We start from the raw sequence: 22,999 nt of genomic DNA on the forward strand, positions 1-22,999 counted from the left end.
GTTGGTGCCTCCAAGAAAAGGCAGGAATTTGAGCCTTACACAGTCATTTTTGTCTGTTAGCCACCTGCGTACTCGAAAGAAATACGAACCTTATTCTCAGTTTAGGTCACAAACTCAAGTATTAAATGGGTATGATCATTCACAGTGGGAAATCAATAGTCTGCCTGTCTGGTTGATGTGTAGTCTTCATCATCAGAGTGAGACGCAGAGCTGCCATGATAACGCACTGAGCCTTTCATAAAGAGTAAATCCATTACTTTCACACTTGCCTTTCACTGGTCGTTGCAAATTGGACAATTTGGTTGGTGCAGTTTTGTGGAAGAAGTGCTAAAGAACAGTAAAAACTCACCAAGAAAGTATTTCTCTGACTTTTTAACCTAACTGGTTATTTGGGAAGTTTAATGGGTTGCCAAAGACAATAAATACTGACTAGTAGAAAGATGTCATTTTAGACAAACCAGCTGCAATTGAAAACAATGCATAACAAAGCTCAACACTGAACAGTTTGTTTTTTCCTACTAATCAGTTACATACATGTGTTATTCCCAACTGTGACAAAGTGACAATGCTAGTACTTTCCTGCAGCTTTCAGAGCACCTGTGAGCTCATTTCGTGAGGATGCCTAGACATATAGGCCACTAGCAGGTGTATCACCTACTCTGTCTTATACAAGCATAGGTCAGAAGGACTCAAGCATCCTTTGTTGAGTAGGGAGGGATTTAGGTGTGTTATTAAATATTTTATGAAATGGGATGTGAGTGAAAAGACAACTCCTGGTGCTGAGACCCATTTGAGAGTCTGCCAGGGAGAAATCCTCTCCTTCAAATATTCTGCCCGTTGAAATTGATTTCCATGCTCCAAGGACAATCAAAACCCATGACATGTCCTGGAGCTGAGCAGAAGGCTGAACAAGCCCTGTGGGGTGTAAAGTAGCCAGCTCTGTCCCTAATGACCAGCTGGAACACAGAAAGTGGTGGTCCAACAGACTCTGCAAGGCAGGAGAGATAGATTAGGCTTCACAGGTAACTATAATGAATTTCAATTTTTGATTGAAAAGTTGAAAAATAAAGCATGTAGAACTCTTGAATTTAAAGTGACAGTTGCCACAGTGACCGCGCCCTGGCCATTGGGCAAGCTGCTGCTCAGGGCTGCACCTCAGGCGTTGCAGCCCGTGCTCAGGGCTCTGGTTCCTCTGTCCTGCAGAGCTGCCCCGGGAGAAACCGTCCCTCTTAGCAAGGGTTAGCCAGGTGGAGAGTCATGTTGCGTGCCCCTCTTCCTCCTCCTTTTTCTTCAAAGAGTGACAGTTGGTAATTAATAGCGGTATACTCGATTTTAAGCTTTGTGGTCCTGCAGCAGACTCCCGTTGGGGTGGGCATTCACGGGATGTGGAGAGCTGAACAGCCTTGAACGAAGCATTTCCATACTCTGTCAATTGGCTGCAGCTGCTGTACTGTGAGTGCATGCATGCTGGTGTTTATATCGCTTACAATACTGGATTAATTTGGGAATTCTTTATCATTCTAATGGAGCAGAGAGAGAGACATTTGAAGTACTCATTAACCTTTTTACTTAGTGTTTATTACACACAAAAAGGATATAGAAAACAATTTCTGAAGGCTATAAAGGCTAAGTTAGGAAACGCCACTGCTGTATAACCTATGTTTGGTCCCCTTGTGTGTAGACGTTGTGATTTGTTATTTAAATGGGGTCCTTTAAGTTAACCTCTGCACAGAATTTTCCAGATGCGTAATGAAAAAATACAAAATTCCAGCCTGTGTTAATATACTGAAGCCAACGCATGCTGTCGGAACAGTTTATGGTCATTTAAATTCTCCACAGCCACCTTGGCCAGTTGAGCTAACAGGGTAACTGGTAAGAGCTGTCAGCTTCTTGTCCCCTCTGTGAGTCACCCTTAGTGGGGACTGCAATATGTCCTCAGCGCTGTAGTGGAACTTGAGAAATCAAAGGTCTTATACCTCCCCTGAAGAGCATTCCTCTGGTAAATTCAAGTAGTGAAGCCTTAGAAATATTTGAGTTTTTCAGAGAAGAAACAGTTTTGGTTTTGTTTTTAATATAAGAAACATAAACAATGTTTAGCCCCGTTCATGGTGTGGAGGGACATGACTATAAATGGCTATATAAAATGGCGCAGTTATAAAAGCCATAACAACCTGCCTTCTATTAACAACCTGCCAGAGAAAGAGTGAAAGGAACAGACTTTTTAGGTTGAAAGGTGCACAATTTACTTAGGGGGCACTTGCTCTCTTTTTCTCTCTCTTCCCTATAACTGGTAGTATCATCAAGGAAACTGGAGGGGGGGGGGAAAGGAAATTTAAAACCAGACACATTCCAAAAGTATTTTATTTTCTTTTCTGAATTTATAAAATATGGTATATGCAGAAAGAATAAAAAAGCAGTTTTTGCTGCAAGGTGTTAATTAGGTTTTGATGGCTCAAGTGATCTAAATTAACAGTAATTTGTTTTTTGTAGTTTACATCAGGTGTAGTGGAATGGTAAATATGCTTTAACCGAACTGATTAATCAAAAAGTGGAGCAGTATGGGCAAAAAAGATCCGATAAGCTGATAATAGGTCACAGAAGTTCCTTGCCCTGAAAATCACCAAGGTCACTCTGTTAGCTATTGCTCGTCTTTAGAAAGGTCATAGGGACACAACAGGGAAGAGTAATTACTCTTTGAGCTTTGAATAACTAAAAGCATCCTTTGGAGCTCTATGGACTGATTATGTTGATTTATACATCTGTAGGTTTGTCTAACTCTGGGGATAGCTGTATGCACATCCAGTGGATCACTGTGGATTGAGCTTAAGCCACAGGAAAAAATAAAGAATATCCACACAAAATTAAATTCAGCAGATTTCCATCACAGGCAAACCCTCAATATCTTTTCAGTCAGCAACTCATTCATGAAATCTGGTGGCACATATTCAAAAAATTATTATCCATTTCTTTATTTTCAAGCCATACTCAACTGCACATTTAAAAAAAGAAGCAAATTATTTTTCTTCTATTGTATTTTCCTTTTAAGTCCTACATGTTCTAAATGCATTTAAACTAGCTTTAAAAATACGAAGTTCTGCATATGTTCAAAGCAATAGATCTCAAAGACGTTAATTAGGCCTGGATGTAGAAATGTATCATGTTTCATAAAATAGTTAGGAACCTAAACCTATTTGTCACTTATATAATTCTGAAAGTTCATTTCTACTACCATTATGAACAACTCAGGAAGAGGGTACACTTTGAAGTACAACTATGATTGATTAGACTAAAGAAATTCCAGTGCTTCGTTGTGTACTACTTTAATCTTTTGAAAAGTGAATGAACAGCAGATGGCCTAATAAAGACACTCTGTATGTTTGCCCAGTATGGATTTGCTCTGAAGGGGTTGGTTCAACACTTTAGAGTACATATATTTGGAATACATCTGTCTTAGTCAAGACAGATGGCTAAAGCAAAGAGAAACTTCCAAACACTTGGAATTAATCCAGTGTGAGCACCGCTTCTGAATGAAATTTTAATGGGATATGACTATTGTTCTGTTATCTTTCTTGGAAGAATGCAGCTGTGAATAGTATAGACATACACAATTTTGAGGGCTACTGGACAGGACTGTTTATACTTACTTCTGAAATAAAAATATTGTTATTAGTGGCTATGTTCTAATCGGCCTGTTGATAAGGAATGGTATTCGTTTTCTAGTAGTCAATCCGGTATCTTCCACCACCTAAGCTGACTAAATTAACCACACCCATGTAAAACGTATTTTTCCTATCCAGTATTAAAATTAAACATGTTAATGTGAGACTTTAAAAGTATTTGTATGTTATTTCAATCCTATGCAATACCATATGTTAAATCACAAGATTCTTTTTAACTACCAATTTTATTACAACTTGCAAATTTGAAAGATCTATAGCGTGTGGATCACAGATGATGTATGAAATATATGCCTCTGCAGTATACTCAGAAACATGTCAGTCATGCTGAAAAAGCACAACACCTCCATAACCAGCTAAAGAGTTCTGTACAATAATGAGTGATTTGGGAGTTTTTGTAGTTTTTATATCAAGATGTTGTAGTTCAGGTGACATTTACTTTGTTGAAAAGCTGTCCATTTCAATAAGCTTCTCTGCTAATGTCGCTGCATTAGTGTTCGGATTGTTTGGCTGTATTGGCCTCATGATGTTTCTAACTGCTGTACTCTTGTTTTCTGTTTTGCAGTAATAACAAGTAGTGGCTACAGCCCAAGATCAGCGCACCAGTACTCTCCACAGATATATCCCTCCAAGTTAGTGTCTGCACCTCTTCTGGTCTTTTATAGGGAATTGACCTGGGCTGTAGGCAGTTCGGTGGTTTGTTGCAAACAAGTGTCCATCAGCAGAAGAAACAGAGAGAGAGGAAAATACTTAAGCCTCAGTACTGACTCCATTATAGCTCTCTCTCCAACTTTTTTTTTCCTCGTGTGGCTGCAGAGTACGATCCTGCTCTGTGCAGTATTGCTGCACAAGAAATACCCTTGAATATTTGTACAGAACAGAAGGAAAAAATTGGACTATTACGTTCTCAGACATCAGCATCTTAACAGTACTGGCAATGTATACAGGCGTATTTTGAAGAAGGCAATTTATATTTAGAAATCCCAATTGCAAGATGAATTCTGAGAGGTAACCCTGTCACAGACTCTCCCAGTGCCAGCATTGCCAAACACTTCCAGACATTCCACACTCATGAACCGCCCTTTCCTCCTTCTCCAATATCATAAAATTTAAAAATGAAGTAAATTGGATTAGCTTTTAATTTCTTTTTTTTTTTTTTAATTTTTAAGCCAGTGGGCATTGTTAGGAATAGAAAATTTCTTTCACTTTTTTTTGAGGAAAATGGACTCTTGGGCAATCGCATGAACCCAGAAGTGGGAACTTTAGCAAAAAGCACTGAAGATGTTATATGAAACGGCTGCAGTTGGCAATCTCGTTAGTTTCCTTGTCCTGCAATCAGTGTTGTGCACAAAGGTGCTTGATTCCCGTATGCCATCTATTTGTTTCGGTGTATTTGATACAGCTACCTGTGTGACTTTGATACAGAGAAAACATTGAAACTGCAGCCGCTTAGGCTTTTTCAAGTTTCTTTAACAAATTTGCATTCATATCATGGTAGCCAGTATTTATTGATAGAGAAAGTAGGTGCCTGAACTAAGCCCTCATTCCACTTAAGACAGGTTTTGGCAAGCTATATCAGATACTTTTGGCCAAATACATTACAAGGTTTAATAGAATTTTTAATCTACTGTTATAATTTATTGGCATCTAAATTAATGAGTAATCCTGATAGTAACTGCTGCCAACTGTATTGAATTAATTAGAAAGGAAAAAAAAATTAGAATCTGAAATTTAGTCATGGCTTTTAATGGCCAGGTTTCAGTTAGCGTAATTCTGCAGAGTATATTTATTCAACTCTTGGTCCATAAAGTCTTATTTGACTCACAAAACAATCCAAGACAAATGTTTCTCTGTATGTTTTTGAAACTCTGGAGGGCAAAAATTTTAAACTTGATTTTGTTCAATCTCTCTATAAAACCCCAGTATTCATAAACAAAAGACCATTTTTGTTTCCATTCTATTTCCCTAGCCCGTATTTTCGAAACGTTTAAAGCCCATCTGGTTACCAAAGTACTGCCGTCAATATTTTTCATGCCGCTCTTAATGGGCACGATCCATCTCCCATTGAAGCTAGAGGCTAGATGACTGTTGAAGCAGAATCATACACAGAGGACACAATGTAGTAGCTTTAATGTTCACCTCTGTCTTTCCTTTACTCTTCTAGTCCAAGTTTCCCTCCACTGGATTAAAAAAGCGTGGGGGCTTTTCTGATTTAAGCGTGCTGATCTTGGCTGAAAGGGGTCAAATCCATATAAAGCCGTATAGCAGTGGCACAGTCCACCTAGAGCTGGACTCAGTAGCTTGAGAATTAAATTGTAGTGATGGGACAGCACAAAATATTCACCGTGCCCTGGGGAATGTGAGCCAGAGTGGTTTTCAGCTTATTTCAGTGGGGGATGGAATAAATCCCAGGAGAGGAACAGTTGGCAGGATAATGAACTGCCTTTGGACATCTTTAAACCTTTTTCTTTACTTTATTGCTTGAATCAACATACAAAGTATTTGTTGCCACAGTAATGCTATTTTTCCTGATATTTAGGCCCTATCCACACATTCTTTCTACACCAGCAGCTCAAACAATGTCTGCCTATGCCGGACAAACCCAGTATTCAGGAATGCAGCAACCAGCGGTCTATACAGCCTACTCACAGACAGGACAGCCGTACAGCTTACCCACTTACGGTATTTGACCTCTCATTACTTCACCTTACGTAGAAGTAAGAGCAATGCCAACGTGAATGGTTTTTGCTTTCTTTTTTATTTTATTTTCCCAACTGCAAGAAAATATTTTAAAGAATCAGTTGAAAATTAATTTCTTATACAGATTTGGGTGTAATGTTGCCAGGCATCAAGACGGAAAGTGGGCTCTCGCAGACCCAATCACCACTGCAGAGCGGGTGCCTCAGTTACAGCCCAGGGTTTTCCACCCCACAGCCAGGCCAAACACCCTACTCTTATCAGATGCCAGGTGAGTAGCCACCATTGTCAGGGCTCATCCCATCCTGCTGCTGCCGACGGCACCCTCTTCCCTCGTATTTATGATCTATTTTCCATTCGTTTTTGTGAACTCCAGCAAGTACAATACCATTGGCAGCTCCTTTTACCTTTAAAATTTAAAGCTAAGTATTTTTTTCCAGACTAATACACATATACTAATATATGTATTCGTTTTGATCATCTGTTAATTTAGATCTGGTCATGCAATGCAGTCCCTGTTTGCACCTTTGTTTTTTATGGGGTGAAATCACATGGCGGGACTGGAAGCATTTGTTATATTTATTAGTGTACACAAGTCACTTTTCCTTTTTTCCACGTTTCTGAGTATGACATCATTTGATGCTTGTTTCTCTTTGAATTAGCATAGTTTGTTAGAATTTCTGCTTAATTCATATTTATTCTTTCATTTATTATTCAGTTATTAATTGACTTACTCTTTGATCATTGATAAGCTGTTTTATTTGGATAATTCATAAGCTTCTTATACAACAGTTAATCTTACAAATTACAATATGAATCATCTGACTTACATTGAAAACAAGGACATACCTCATTACAGATCAGTTAAAAACACCTGGATCATTAAAATATTATTTGAAAAATTTTTTGTTTCATAAGTGAACTTATGTGTTAAATAAGCTAAAGTGTTACAACTTAGAAATGAAGGCAAAAGAGAAAGAAACGAAAAAAAAAGAGAAAGGCAAAAGAGAAGAACAATATTTGAGGAGAGGTGAGACACTGCAATAAACTGAAAAATGCTTTCTCGATCAGTGTAATGACTTACTGCCAATATCTTCCTTGCATGATGTGAAGAGGAATGTATGCCTGGAAGTAGCATTTCATTTATTTTAAAGTTTCATTACAATATTTTATTGTTTAAACAGAAAATAAAAGTTGTTTGTTCTTTCGATTCATCTATATGTTAACATGGAATATTGTATTTAGAATTTCATCTTGATTCACAAGCAAGTTCTCACAGTTAATTGTATTTTTTAACTTTAGGTTCTAGTTTTACACCATCATCCACTATTTATGCAAACAATTCTGTTTCAAATTCTACAAACTTCAGTAGTTCACAACAGGTATGAATATTAACATTTTTGCTTGTCAGTTACAAAAGGATTTATATAACTCCAATGATAGCATGTTATTTTAATTTAGATCTGTTATGTTGAATTAGACTCACTGATTCAGTGCTGTTGTCTGTGGAAAGTGATCAAAATTGCAGTGGAAGCCTATTGCATCTTTTCACCCTTAAATGCTTCAGCAACATCCCTGTAGTGTTTTAGTAAATATCCTTAAAATAAAAAACATTAAATATCCTTAAATTGAAAAAAATCTAAATTAATGCCCCCAAACTTTTGCAAAAGTCATATGATTGCACACTTAGAAATACTTAGTGGAGAAATCACTTGTTAGTCTACTTAATTAAGTACTCTGCTGCATTTGCTGTTCTAGGATTATCCATCATACACAGCTTTTGGCCAAAATCAATATGCACAGTATTACTCAGCATCAACATATGGTGCATATATGACCTCAAACAACACAGCTGATGGCACTTCATCATCATCAACCTACCAGTTACAGGACTCTCTCCCTGGCCTGACGAGTCAACCAGGTACAGATCTACATTCAGGTGAAAACAATTTTTGTATTTTATTCTGTACTTGTATAAAGACAAGATTTCTGTATCCACCTTGTTTGAATATTGACATTTTAAGCTCTTGCCTTTCAGAAAAGTTTATCATGCAAAACAGCCAAAGTAAGCTTTTTTTTTGTTGTTGTTTAGTCAGGAAACCTGTCTAGTTTGTTTGTTAGTTAAATAAAGCTCTTTGCAGACTCAGATGGTTATCCGTGGAAGGAGAAGGCCTGAAAAAAGTTACAACAGACTGGTAGGGAACTGTTAGTACCGAAAATAACCATACGGTAACAAACCTTTAGTAAATTTTAAAATAAAAATTCAATGAGCTCTCCTATTACTGACAGTGGAACATTCCTGTATCCACCTACATGTTCTGAAGTATTGCTGTAAAGAATTTAAAACAATATACTGTTGTTAATTATGCCCCAGTCGTGCTAGCAAGAGTACATGGGCTTTATTCAGGTGTATACAAGCCGCGCTTGCTAGTTCACTAATTTAGGTAACTAAGACTAGATCAATGGGTTATTAGCACAAGTCTCTTTAAAGAAATATCATTGAAATAGTTAAGTTGCAAAAAGAAGGTTCTCGGGAGGCATCAGGAGGCTCCATTTGCCTGTCTGGCTCTGCCCCCTTGTGCGCATCCACTACAGCACAGTGTTGCCTTCCACACTTGTGTTCCTGGGACACCGCTGCTGCGGAATGGCAGCTCTTCATTTTTGCTCATTATCGTTATAACCCCGTTCACAGTCATTCACCTGCTCCGTTCTATGTGTTCTGCGAACACAAATGTTAATGTGGTTTTCTTTTTTTTTTTTTTTTATGCTAGCTTTTGAAGTTCCTGAACATCTCACCCATTTGTTTTCCCTCATTTAATATAAATGGCACTAAAGTAAAGAAAAGTTAAAATTACGTATTTGAAAGTATGCATAGTAGAGTGCAGAGCTATGAAGATCTTGGTGGGCTAGTTTAGGAATTCACAGCCACAGTCAGACAAGTGTGGTATCCTTACTGGGTGAACAGAGCCTGCTTTTTCATGCTCGCTTTCCTGTATTGTTTCTAGTGTATAGGAAGTTCTTAAAGATCCAGCTGTTATGTCGTATATTCATAACCTAAGAAGCCTACTAAGGCCGTGCGTAGCATCCATGGGAGAGGTTATCAATTGCCAGCTGCCTGGCTCAGCTTTGCTAGGCCAATCTCTTCCAGGGATGCTGGCTTCACTCGTGCCGTGTGGGTAGTGTCTGTGAGCATTTATAAAAAAAACTACCAGATTGGGGTTTGGATTAGGCTCTGAATAGGGGGGAAATGAGCTTTAATCACCAAAGCAACTCGTTGCATAAATCTTTCTGATTCTCATCCTAACAACTGCAACACCTCACTGAAAAGTGTAGTAGAAAAACTAATGTATTATAATAATGAATTTGTACAAAGGAAGGGTAATACTGTGTAGAAAACTATAAGCAAGGCCTCATACTTCATCTAAGATGCTTAAATTTACTAAAAAAAGTTGGAATTTTAATTGCATGAGTTGAAATTTTTCCTTGCCAGCTGTTTTCCTCAGGCTGATTTTTAAAATGTGTGTGTATGTGTGCACACACGTGTTTGTGGTGTGGTATGGCAGGGAATGGATGTGGGGAGATACACATTCCCTTGGCTTTTGATAAAAGTGTAAAACGTTATTTAGTAGTCTCAGAATGCAAATTTAGGAGGAAAAAACTAAGAGGTAACTTGAAATCAAGTGAAATTTCAGCAGTTGCAGGACGTCCATAACGGACACAAATCCTGTGTAAAGTATTTTTACAAGAGTGTAAAGAGTACTCACAGCTGATGTTTTGATAATGGTGCTTGTGGTGTGTACTTCTCTTTGTTCCTTTGTTATTCCTCCATATTTTTATTTGAGAAAATCAGACAGCATTTCCCATATTGTCTGTCCTTTGTATGTCTGTGTTTCCTAGAAATGCTGTATAAATTTATCGTGTGTTACAAACTCCCTTAGTATTGAATAGCATTGGCAAAAGAAAGGAATCTTACATAGCTTGAACGAGTTGAAAAAATGTCGAAGGCTTCACCTCTCTGAAACAGTAAGGATTTTTTCTTGTTTGTGGATTGTTTAAGCGTATGGACTTGTTTTCCTGTTAAGTGGGTTGTGCATCTGAACTTACAAATCCGCCCACACACTCCTTATTTCTGTGAAGTGTTGCACTGATCATGCGACCCTCTGCTGAGAGTGCAACACCCACTTTGCGAATACATGACATGCCTGTGCCCTTCTGTGTCACTGTAAAAATAAATCTCCATCAGTGGGGTGCGGTGTCTTGGAGATCACTTCAGATACGGTAGATCGTACTGCAGAGCTTCGGCAGTCACCGTCTTCACTTGCTGTCTAGCAGGCCTTTGTTGCTCAGTCCTTAAGGCTTACTGCAACTAAAACCTAAGATTAAATGCGGCAAGGCACTTGACTCTTCTGCCATCTCTGCTAGCTATTAATTGAAATAACTAATCAAAGCCTCTAGTACTCTCTACACATACAGGATTTCTTGTTTTCATAATAAAGCCCCATCAGATCAAGAGTTAGTATCAGTTACAATTTTATTTATTGACCGAGTAAAGAAAATGAGATGAAAATTGAAATAGAGTTTACTCTTTCTGCTACTCATAACGAGTAGCAGCAATAACACTTTACAAGCCAGGAAAAAAAGATTTGTAATGTTGAAGCCATCTTCTGGCTGCTCTTTCTGCTAAGAATATGTAACAGAAATCAATCCATAAGTAGAGTATGAAAGGACTGAGAAGTTCATCCATCCCACATCTGTGTAAGGCTTAGCTTCTTACCCTTCCTGTGGACTTCTCTTCTGTGTTTGTATTGTGCCTGCCCTACATTAAGTTTTTCAAAATGCACGTGTTAACACAGAGTATCTGTGAGACAAATAGATACCTTCAAGGGCACTTCATCTCATGTTGGGATAAATCAGGGGAATCCTTAAGGGATTCTGCCTCAGGAGGTAAGTATATTTGAGTATATTCGATGAGTACCTGAGTACATTTAACCTAGGGTGGATAAAATTGTAGCAGAAGGAATAGGTCTGTAGGGAGCCTGGGTAAAAGCTTTACGTTTAGGCACCTCACTTTCAATGTCCAGAGTTAGGCGAGGTGATACCATAGGATATTAGCTCCAATTCCGTTACTGGGATGCAGCGGAGCTTTATCTCTCTTAATGTGGTACCCACAGTGAAGTCACCCTTGGCAGCTGCTCCAGGAGATGGCATTACGAAAAACAGCACAAAGGGCTATATGCAGGCTGTGCCCACACCTCTTTCCTCCTGGTTAAGTGGCACAAATGTGTTTTAACAGGGAGGAGAGGATGTTCACATCAAAATACAGGTGGGAAACAATGTTCTGGATATGAAAGACCACCTCCTTTTGTAACAGTGCTGCTGTAGCTCCCTGTACTCTACCTGGAGCTGCTGCAAGGTCTCCGTGGCGTGGAAGGCTTCATGGTGGACAGGAACCAGTGTATGAGGATGTGTATGAATATCTGTGATGAAGTGGTCGTTCCGTGTTCTGGTTTTAACGTTTTCCTCTTGCTTTATTGTATCTCTGATGCTGCTCATAGTTCCAGTGGAAGAAGGCTATGAAGTGTATTTATTAGGCATGTGTTGAATATTGGAAAAGCTAAAAAATTTCAAACACTGCAATAAAAATTACTGTCTAATATGAGCTGCAGTAGGAACTTTTCATGAGGGTAAGGTTTTCAGTACTCTTTGGTGCTAGAATTTCTTGCATTTCTTTTATGTTACATGTCTGAATTTTTAATAAGTTTTCCTTTTATCAGCATTGACCTCATTTCTAAAGCAAACAAAGGGTAAGAAAATGCAGTTGCTCCTTTAGCCTACTGTTGGTAAAAAGCAAATCAAGCAATTAAGCCTACAGTTGTTCAAAAAAACATGCACTACTGACTTCTGCAGTTCTAAAATAGATGCATACCTTGCGTTCAAGTAAGAGACAGCTGCTCATTCTGATTTAGAGATTAGCGTAATGAAATAAAGTTGGCTTTAAATATCTAGAACTTACAAGGTACAGTGATTAGTTACAGTACTGATTAATGGATAATTATGCAATCATGTACCGCGTTGACCCAAGCAGAAGCCTCAGGCAACTGCTAGTGGCTAATGCTAAATGAAAATTGAAGTTATTTACTTCAGTTGTTAGATACTTTCAGAGAAGATTTAAAACAGGGCTTTTTTTTATATTTTATTTTTGGTAGATTAGAGTAAACACAATCATTGAGAACAGATGTTTTAATACATTACTGTAGAAATGAGTCTTGATTTTGTTGCAAAATGTTGAAATGTTATAAATATGAAGACTTTTGTGGTAAGAATGTAAACATTCATCTTCACTTATTTAAGTTTTGCCTTTTCGTTTCTGGAGTTTTGGTTTGAGATACTTTTTTCACTCTGTCAGAAAAATCTAGGAAATTTTATTTTCCTGCAGAACTCTTACATACTCAGAACTTCTTTTGAAGTCGGTGTAGTTTTTTGATGCATGAGGATTCTGGTTATGAAGCATCTTTTTGTACTTTTTTACATTTACTAAAGTATATTTTGCAGTTCTTCTTATGGAGAAAGAACTAAGATAATGTGACCTTATTGATCGCTCCACTGCCTGCAGTGTTCTTACTGACATCAACACCATGCTGGGAATAGAAATGATTAGTCAACAAGAACGCTCTCGCTGTTCTGTAGGGACAAAGTAAAAACAGCATAGGAGCATTATTCATTAGATGTTATTATTGCTGCTCATTTCTTGCCAAATAAGAGTTTTGACTATAGAGAAGCTAGTATAGAATGTGTACAATCCTTATCCAAATCAGGACAGACCTACCTAAAATGATATCTGGAATAAACTCTCAAATTGCAGTTTTGAAAATCTCTTCTTAGCTACTGCTTTAAAGTTTGTGTCTGTTCTGCACAAGCAGAGAAGCACATTAGTTTTGTAACACTGAACTAGTCATCGCCTAGTTAGAGAAAAAAGTAGTAGTATCTTCTTCCAGGCAATAGCAGAATAATTTGAGTACTTTCCCAGGAAGTGAGACAGATTTGATTTCCTCCTGTTTCATGGAGGATTCATCCCCTTCCACCAGGTATGTGGATTCTTGACCATTAAAATATGTCTTTATACTTCATATATATCAGTCATTCAATCAAATAAACCAATGTGCCCTGGAGAAGGCAGTGGAACCTAGGTATGTCCTTCTCCAGGTAAATGTCCTAACTAATAGGCTTCGGAATTAACTTTCTTCTTGTTGTCCTCTTTCCTCAAATCTTGAATTCTTTCCTCACAATGTCTAGAGCTCCCATTCAGGAATGTGACATTATGGGCTTAAATCTTATTCTTCCAAGAAATACAACAGTATTTTTCCAGTCAAGATATATAAATATATCTTCCCAGTGTATTTATTTTAATAATCTTCTGTATGTGGTTCACTGTAAGGTATAAGTAAATGATGGAAGAGATTAAGAATTTAACTATTGTGTTACATTATGCACAGACTCTTAATTCAGACTGCAGTCTTATTTTTTCTTCTTATAGCCTGCGAGACTATAATTGTTTTCTTCTTTGCTGTGGAGGGAGAATGAGGTGAATGACTCAGGGAAGACCCCAGAAACATTCAGTCATTCACGTTGGAAGGGAGCTCTGCGGGTCTTTTGGTCCAGCCTGCTCATGGACAAGCCAACTTAGATCATGTTGCTCAGGGCTGTGTCCATTCAAGTTTTGAGTATCTCCAAGGATGGAGAATGCACAACCTCTCTGGGGACCTGTCTCAGGGCCTGACCACTCTCACAGTGAAGAATTTTTATCTTGTGTCTAACAGGAGTATCCCTTGCTGTGATTTCTGTCTGTTGCTTCTTGTCCTTCCTCTGTGTACCTCTGTGAAGAGTCACTCGTCCCTTTCTCCTGTGTGCTCAGTGCCTTAACTGTCTTGGTGGCCCTCACCTGGACTAACTTCAGTTTGTCAATATCTCTCTTGTATTTGGTGATCGAAAACTAGACATTTTTCCAGACATGGTCTTGCAAGTTCAGAACAGAGCAGAAAAATCACTCTCCTTGATCTGCTGGCCACTTTTTCTGTTGCTTGGTGGACTTTGGTGACCTTAGTGATGCTCCTTTGTAAAAATGAATAGTGTTCAGATTCCAGCTCAAAATCAGATGCATCACAGATGATTCTTGGGAAATGTTTGTACCAAGTGTTAATTTATTCTGCAGATGTGCCATCATGAGCACTTTTAACAAATATTAGCAAAGTGACCCAGAAACGCACAATTACATGCAGCACAAGGGCTCCCTTGAATCACACTCTGTAGTAGATGTCAGATCTAAACTTTACCCTTTCCTTCCTTAATGGAGAAAAATCAAATCGTTAATCGTTAATAGGATAGATGATGAAGGAGGATTTATGTCACTCGGGAACCTAGCCAAACTGCATTTATTGCTCGCAGTTTTAAAAGGGCACTGAAAGTACTGTGTTATGAAGGAAAGGATATTTTCTGTTTACGGAGCTGTGACATAAAGTTCTTTGTAAGTTCTTCCATGCCTTCCTTCCTGCAATCTGTCTGTCTTACATAGCTTCTGGTTTGTGATCCCCTCTGAAGGCCTTTGTTACCAGCAGAGGCAAAGTAGATTAAATGGGTACATGAGGGACAGGCCGGAGTGTTAAGAGCAACTATGCCATGCCAGATCAAAGGTCCTCCTAGCACATCTGCTCTCTGACAGCAGACAATAGCTGATACTTAGTGAAAGGTGATCAGAATACAACAAGTATGACTTCACCCTCTTTCTGGTAGTAACTTTAAATTGCATTTAATATTATGACTTTCCTCTACCAGTTTATGGGCAGAGTTAAGGTGAAGTGAACTCTACTAAAGAGCAGGTGACATGGGAGTTGGAGATGAAGCAGGATGCTGACTGACTTTTCTGGTGCGTGGACATGTGTCAAAGGGTGTTCTGGTCAAAGTAACACAGGACTTGGAAATAAGTCTAGCTGAACTCCAAACATGGGAAATTAACTACTTTAACTAAAAGCACTTCATGTGTTGAGAAATCATTAGTGTGACTTTTAAGATACATCTTCCTTGGATCTATTAGTATTTTGCATGTGCTCATGTGTATTTGTATGTATGTCTGCACATGCATATGTGTCATTTTAATCTTTCCTTTTTTCTGCTAAGGTTTATAATGTTTCCTTGGTAAAGTCAAAAGTGTATGTGTCATCTGCAGATGCCATCTACATAAGACAAACCATGTTATCGCTCATTTTATGTAACTTTTTTAGGTGCATCTTCTTGAGTTTGCATACATAGCTATGAGAAAAAAAAAGTTTATTATTTAAAAATCCAACACTAATTTTGCCATAACTGGTTGACTTTGCAGGGGAGTTTGACACAGTGCAGAGCCCCTCCACGCCAATCAAAGATCTTGATGAGAGAACATGTAGGAGTTCTGGGTCAAAGTCTCGGGGTAGAGGGCGGAAGAATAATCCATCACCCCCTCCGGACAGTGACTTGGAGGTATGTCTGCCGTAATGGATGAATGGTAATGGGGAGGTTTCTTCTGATGAAAAGTAAATTCTGAAAACTACAGCTGTGGAAATAGCTTAAGGCATTTTAGAAAACATCATAGACTCAGTCTCACTAACTGAATACAATGGATTTAAAACTGTTAAAACAGTTGCTGTTTTAACATACATGCACAATGAGATATTCTTTATGACAAAGTTCTTTATGACAAAGTTAGGCAGAAAAATAAATGTGATTCAGCACTGTACTTTTTGGCTCTCAGATTGCGTGTCTTTCAGTTTCTCATGCAATAGAACCACAAAATTGTGAGACTTCTGTATTCAAAATTGTCACATTTTCTTTTAGTTTTTTGAACAGGACATCTCAAATATATTGCTCAACTTAATTACATGTATTTATGAGTGCAGTGTAAATATGCAGGATTGTCTGGCCATAGCCTTTCAAGTACTTACACACAGGTTTGTCCTTGTGCTTGTAAGTAATGTCCGTGGATTTCAGTGAGGCAGCTTGCAGCAGTGAAGTTATGGCTGTACTTAAGTGTGTGCAAGATCAGTGCCTTAGTGAAGAAATATATCTGCCTAATATATGGGGTGACGATTTAAAACACAGGTGACCTCTTAGCAACGGAGTAATTATAGTCATATTACTCCTGTGTTAGCAGTGCGCTGCCTTCCAGTGACAGGAGGAGGAGGAGGAGGAGGAGGAGGAAGCAGAGTGCCTGTGTGTGTGAAATACTCCAGCTCTGGCATCAGGGGAACGTGCTGCCTGCCAGCACCGAGTGTCCCCGGCTGCCACCGGACCCCCACGGGGAGCGAGCAGCCCTGGCAGCCCCACGGCTCTGCCTTCCCTGACCAGCTCCCAGTACAGCAGAAGACAAGGCTGTTACTGGGACTGGGGTGGGCAGACAGCCGCTCCGGGGCTGGCAGGGTGGGATGCAGTGCTGGGCTCTGAATGTAGATGCTGTTGCTTTTATACAGCAACTTACACATTTTTTGCTTTTCAAAGGATTTAACTTTTCCAGTGAAAAGACTAACTTCTTACATTTCAGTTTTCCTGTCTCTTTGATAGTTTATCACTGAAAATGAAGCCCTTATCAACAAAAGGAGTTTTGGGGGGTTTTTTGAGTTGGAATAATCCGTTTTATCCTAGAATATTATTTAAATTCTGTATGACATTATATGTGGCATATAGCACTTTTACCCGAGATTTAATTTTAGCTGTACAGTAGAAATAAAGAAGAGCCTTGAATCAATAAGACTTGCAGAGAAGTATCTCAGAGTACTGATATCCTTAAGTTAACTATTACGTTTGACCCCCAGCACGTCTCTGAAATCTGAGTTATACAGCTTTTTTGGAAAGCTTTTTAGAGGACAAATAGGAAATGGTTGAAGAGTTCAAAAGTTACTCTCCTTCTGACTGTTTACCATGGATGATGTACCATTCTTGCTGATTTTCAGAGAAAACCTGCTCAGTTAAATGGTTAAACTTTAGGACTCAGTTGACATTTAGCCCCCCTGGGTGGGGTGGTGGTGGGACTTTGATGTTATTTGTTTAATAATATTATCCCCCCTTCTGTTTTCAGCGTGTGTTTGTTTGGGATTTGGATGAAACAATCATAGTTTTTCATTCGCTGCTTACCGGATCCTACGCACAGAAGTATGGCAAGGTATGTGAATCATGAATTCTGCGTCGATTCACTGTATCAGAGCTATCTGGCCTCCACATGTACGTGTTTTTCACCTTCCGTGTTCATCATGACTTGGGTGAAGTAAGAGGGAAAGTATACAGTAAACTGTATTTTCAGAGGGTTCATGTGAAAAAATCAAGGAGAGAAATGAGACACACACTCTAAGCACAATATATAAGGCAGGGCTGAAGCAGATGCTGCAAATGAGGGAGGAGTTTATAGAGGAACAAGGATGAGGTTCCTGAGGTACGTTGGAAGAGACATTGCAGGGAGATAATAGATGTAAAGGGCAAATGGAAATAACTGACAGCGTCTGGGTGCGTAGAGGAAGAAATAAGAAATAAACTGGAGTGACAGGTGAATTTATGGGGAAATTGGTGAATTGGGATGAATAAGTAAGAGACTGACCTGTTTCAACGCCAGCTGCAGATGTTATTCTTTGACTCCTCAACTTTTCCGTTGAATCTTTGGTTCCCTTGGCTAGCTCTGGGGTGAGTAATGCCGGGGAGTGAATCCCTCTCCCAAGCAGACAGTTGTACACATCCTTTCCCTTCCGATGAGATCCAAAAGGAGTTCAGGTCACGGAGCAGCGAGCAGGAGAGCAGGAGGAAGAGTGAGGGAGGCAGAGAGAGGCAGTCACAGCCTGCAGAAGCTGGAGCTCCCCTGCTGAGTCAGCAGTGAGTCCCACCAGGCCAGCGGTGGGACCCCAGGGAACGGCTGCTCAGGCAAGGGGAGAGGCGACTGGAGGGGAGACCACTGGGAAGTGGTGGGAGCAGACTGCTGGGAGGGGTAGAGCTAAAGGCCAGGAGAGAACAAAAAATTAGGGCAAATGTATGGAAGGAAGAAAATGGACGTGGGGAATGTTGGTATGTACATATGTGCTTTTCTAGGTGTTGTGCTGTTCAAGTGAAATTAATGCAAAGGTATTTCTTTTTAAGAACATAACCATCCCTGGAGGTGTTCAGAAAATGTTTAGATGTGGCACTTCGAGACATGGTTTAGTGGGTTTAGCGGGCATGGTGGCATCGGGTATACGGTTGGACTTGATGATCTTTGAGGTCTCTTCCAACCATAATGATTCTATGATTCTATGATTCTGTGTCCATACTGTGTCAGATGAAGGGCTTGTTTAGCATGTTTCCTGCCTCTTTATCCGAGCCAGAATCGTATGCTTGAGAAAAAGTACATTAAAGAAATGCTTTCCACACCCACCTCCCCAGCAAGGGGGTTAGAAATGTCCAAAACCAGAACCTGTGGATTATAACCATGGAAGGACCAGTCTTCCGTGTTTTGAGACAGCCTTTTGTGGTTACTAAAAGAGAAAGCTAATAGGAGAGCTCACAGGCCCAGACAAAAATGTGAATTTCTGGAATGCTAAGATAAGGGTAGTTATTCATGTCCTGTAAAAAACAGCCTTACTTGTTTTGCAACTTCACTGTGCCAAATCAGTGCACATTTCAGTACTCTATCAAAAACTCCTCTTCTGCTGTTTTTCAAACACTGTAACAACAGTGACTTTGTCAGAACCATTTCTAACTTATAGTTATTAAAACAAGCGAGAAACCTAGCTGAACATGAACATTTATATCACTTTGCCTGTAGCCCATAGACTGCCACAGAACTTGCTGAGTTGCCCCAGTGAAGCAGGTGTTCCTTCCATCCTTTTTTGATTGTGCCCTTAGGATGTTGACATCCCATGGTCCGTCTCACATAATATATAAGTAAAACCTAAGTCAACTTTAATACAAAGTTTTAAAAATGAGAGCACATTTTGTAACTCACAAGCATCTATGGATAACTTTGAAAACTGTCTTAGAAATGTAATTCCTCTTGGTTTCCCACTTTGTTATAAGTAGGGATATTTGAAAAAATCCCACTACCACTGTTCTTTAAGAACACATCTGCTGCTAAAATTGACTCTCCATACAGAGTCCTTAGAAACAGTAATGGCATATTAACAGCCAGTAGTACTGACAGCAGATAAAGTTGGCTTGTATAAACCAAGAGTATCTCAAGGGCAAGTGAAATTAATGTAGTTGTACTGCTGAGATCAGCATCAGTAAACAAATGTCATGAACAACTATGAAGCAAAAGGAGAGGAATTCTTAAGTAAGATCCTTTCTTTTTGGTACTGATAGCTTGCATCCACACAAGTACAGAAATGTGTTCATTTCCAGACACTGTAAAATCAAAGTAGTAGTGTTTTTCCTTACTGCAGTGACTACCTTTGCAATATTTATAGAGAACTTGTTGGGAAGGTAATGAGTAATTACGAATGAAATTCAAGTAGATATATTGTCGACTGCAATGAGGCTAGAGCAGTAGGAAAGGGAATACAGGGAGAGCTTTTCATGAGTAGGCTTTAACTTTTGCATGTCATTGAAGTATTGCCTAAACTTAAGGTGGGATGTGCCTGAACCTAAGTGCCTAAGAGGTTAGACATGGGAGAAGGGAAAGATTGCACAGCTGGACCTCAGTCAGCCTCTGGTGCATGACCTCTTCAGCACATGTGGCCCTTATCTTTTCTGCATATGATTTCCATCTGTAAGCAAGGTCTTAATCCAGACTGAAGTCTGGATTTTTATGAGAATTGGGTTGCTGTAAGAGTAAATGACTTGCTGTAAGAGTAAATGAAAAGAGTCCATGAATTGTGAGGTTCTCAGTCTTGTGAGCACATAGGTCTTTCAAAAGTGTTGAGAGAGCTACTTATCCTGGAAAGGTGGTATAAAATTCTTACTTCAAAAAGCAAAAAATTTCAAGGTAGTGTGAAATGATGATACTAAATTATTTAGTTGCAGTGATTTGCTATCTGAGTTTAAAAAATAAAGATGTGCGATGTCACATGGATGCGTAGCTGTGCATACCGTGTTCTTCTACGTGTATTTTGGGAGGCCATTTTGTATAACATAATCAGGTTACTCCCATTAAATATTCTAAATGAGATTTGTGAGTCTATAACGTGAACATTGCTTTAAGGGAAGGCATCTTCTTATACCAAGTGTGCTGACTTCATACTTCCAAGGAGTGAGATGCTGGGTTTAGAGCTAGTGTGAATGTACAGACAGGCAAGGAGATTCACCTTCAGTTCTTTCCGACGTACTCCTTGACGTGTAAACTTTCATTCCCCTCTTCCACTAGCTGTTTACCCTATTTCTTGCAGTAACCAGGTGAAAACAAAACATTCAGAAATTAGTCTTTTAATCTCTCCACTCTGTTGCAATTCAGGCTGTGCAGGGAAGGCAGTGAGGAGAGCAGCACGTGGCGGTGGCCATCACGCCGTTATGGCCAGGGACCCGTGTATGAGTGCAGGAGCACTTGAAAGCTGCAGTGGTACCAGGGGACAAACAGTTTCTCTTTCAAAAGATTTCTACAGTTTAACAAGTGGTTGGAGTAGGAGAGAAAAAGGAAAGGCAAACCAACATCCTCATAGGCAATGGGGGGCATTCGTTGGCAGAGATTATGGGGGAAGGCCTGGATCCAGTAGGCAAGTTTCAGGTTGTACATTTGTCAAGAGAACAACAGCTTTCTGACTTATGCATGGGGATTCCTGAAGTTAAGAATGGTCATTCTCCTTGGTATATACTTGTCCAGCACTTTGCATGGTGTGATAATTGTTTGATTTCAGAATTATATAGGGATGTTGTAATAGCCATGTTAAACACAAAATTAGTGATTTGCTGAAAGATTTAACTTGTTGGATACAGCTGTAAGCATCTCATATAAAACACAGGGCAAACTGCTGCATCTTATCTGGGCACCAGTAGAGTGTAGCTTTAAACTCCATTAAAGTGGGGGAGATTAGGCCAGAGGTTGGTCAATGTGTCACTTTAAAACATAAAACTTATGCAGAGTGGTGTGCTGTTTTCTACCTGTGGGTGTTTCTGTCTGACTTTTGGTGTAGTGGTTATTTTATTGGGCTGATCAGAACTAACATAAAAAGAGAATAAAAATGGTCAATGCATCACTTTAATATTTAAAACATAAAAATTATGCAGAGTGGTGTGCTGTTTTCTACCTGTGGGTGTTTCTGTCTGACTTTTGGTGTAGTGGTTATTTTATTGGGCTGATCAGAACTAACATAAAAAGAGAATAAAAACTACACTGCATCCCTGTTGGGTTTCAGGGAAACCATGCTGCCTCCCAGCAGTAAGAGTACCTCTCGTTGTTCAGCTTGTTTGCTCATCTGCTTTGTACTTCATAAAACTAGTACATTTCTATTTTTAATTATTTACGGCAGTAGCAAATTATGAACATTGGCATTTGAGCTGTTACATTATGACTTGTGTGGCTGATGATGGTTTTTGCAGCTGAGCACCAGTTGGCAGATACAGTTTTCTACAATGCTGAGCTCTTAAGTGAGGATTTGTTGATGTGACAGGACATGTGTTAGGAGATGTCATCATCTGTTAAAAGTTTATGAGGTACATTCTTATTCCCTGTGAACAGTGTGTATTCTTTGTTCCATTGCATTCCAGTTATTCTTGCTGATTTAAGGCTGATTAAGCTGGAGTTTTGTCTATCTCCAAGCATTTATATTTCATTCATTTCTCCCAGGTCAATCCAGAGGGCCAGGATGCCCAGATAAATGCTGTGACTCAAGGTGCAACTAGTTAAAAAAGAATGAAAGTCCCTTTTGACCTTAGAAAGGAAAGAATGTGATTTCCAAGTACAAAAATCAAAACAGATCCACACTTGATGACCACATTTTGGCATTTTTGGTAGCATTGCCAATGACAGAAAGTTGTCAGGGAGGCCACATTAACCTTGTACACTTCTCTGGAAAGGGCTCAGAAGCTTTATATTGCTCACGCTCCGTTTGTCCAGTCATTAAACAGAAAAACTTTGTCACCATTAGCACGCATAGTGACATTCCCAAATTCACTCATGAATATGCTTTTGTCCGCCTGTATAATAGTGTATCTCTCATGACCTCCAGTTGTCCTCTCCATTCACTCCCTCATTGTCTGAGACCTCCGAGCCCATTTTCCTGATGCTTTCTAGAGAGCACGGAAGAGAAACTCCCTATGGAGTACATGAGTTTTCCTTCATCACTCACCAGATATGGTTATTAAAAAGAGTTGTATTCTCTTCCTCCATTGCCACCCACATGAAACTGTCCTGGGCACGTCACCAGATATGGTTATTAAAAACAGTTGTATTCTCTTCCTCCGTTGCCACCCACATGAAACTGTCCTGGGCACAAGTGTCCGCTACGAGAGAGTGAGAGCTGAACTTAAATCTGAGATTCCTACATAATGTAGGGAAGTGTCTTTAAGCTAAAATACTGGTACTTAACTTAAGCATTTCCACTTTTGCCAGAGGTCGATTTTGTCGTAAGTCTGTTCAGGACAGCCACCCATTGAAAAGCTATTCTTAGAGTATTATTCATATATTTTGCTTGTTTTCTTGCTTATTTTTA

At 39.3% G+C, this 22,999-nt stretch overlaps 1 protein-coding gene across 4 annotated transcripts in view; it reads left to right on the forward strand.

Moving 5' to 3' along the window:
* Positions 1 to 22,999, forward strand: part of EYA4 (EYA transcriptional coactivator and phosphatase 4) — a 50,075-nt gene that overhangs the window by 8,152 nt on the left and 18,924 nt on the right. For 2 of the 4 annotated variants that reach the window (XM_009702958.1, XM_009702960.1), the window contains exons 3-10: positions 4,243 to 4,309; positions 5,199 to 5,201; positions 6,217 to 6,359; positions 6,523 to 6,645; positions 7,677 to 7,756; positions 8,133 to 8,313; positions 15,748 to 15,884; positions 17,476 to 17,559. In XM_009702958.1, coding sequence (XP_009701260.1) covers positions 4,243 to 4,309; positions 5,199 to 5,201; positions 6,217 to 6,359; positions 6,523 to 6,645; positions 7,677 to 7,756; positions 8,133 to 8,313; positions 15,748 to 15,884; positions 17,476 to 17,559 — 818 coding nt within the window. Of the gene's footprint in view, positions 1 to 4,242; positions 4,310 to 5,198; positions 5,202 to 6,216; positions 6,360 to 6,501; positions 6,646 to 7,676; positions 7,757 to 8,132; positions 8,314 to 15,747; positions 15,885 to 17,475; positions 17,560 to 22,999 lie in introns of all 4 variants that reach the window. The other 2 variants (XM_009702957.1, XM_009702959.1) reach the window with 2 other exon arrangements.

This window comes from Cariama cristata, unplaced genomic scaffold (assembly GCF_000690535.1).
Source record: "Cariama cristata isolate BGI_N322 unplaced genomic scaffold, ASM69053v1 scaffold8506, whole genome shotgun sequence".
Classification (NCBI taxonomy): Eukaryota; Metazoa; Chordata; class Aves; order Cariamiformes; family Cariamidae; genus Cariama; species Cariama cristata.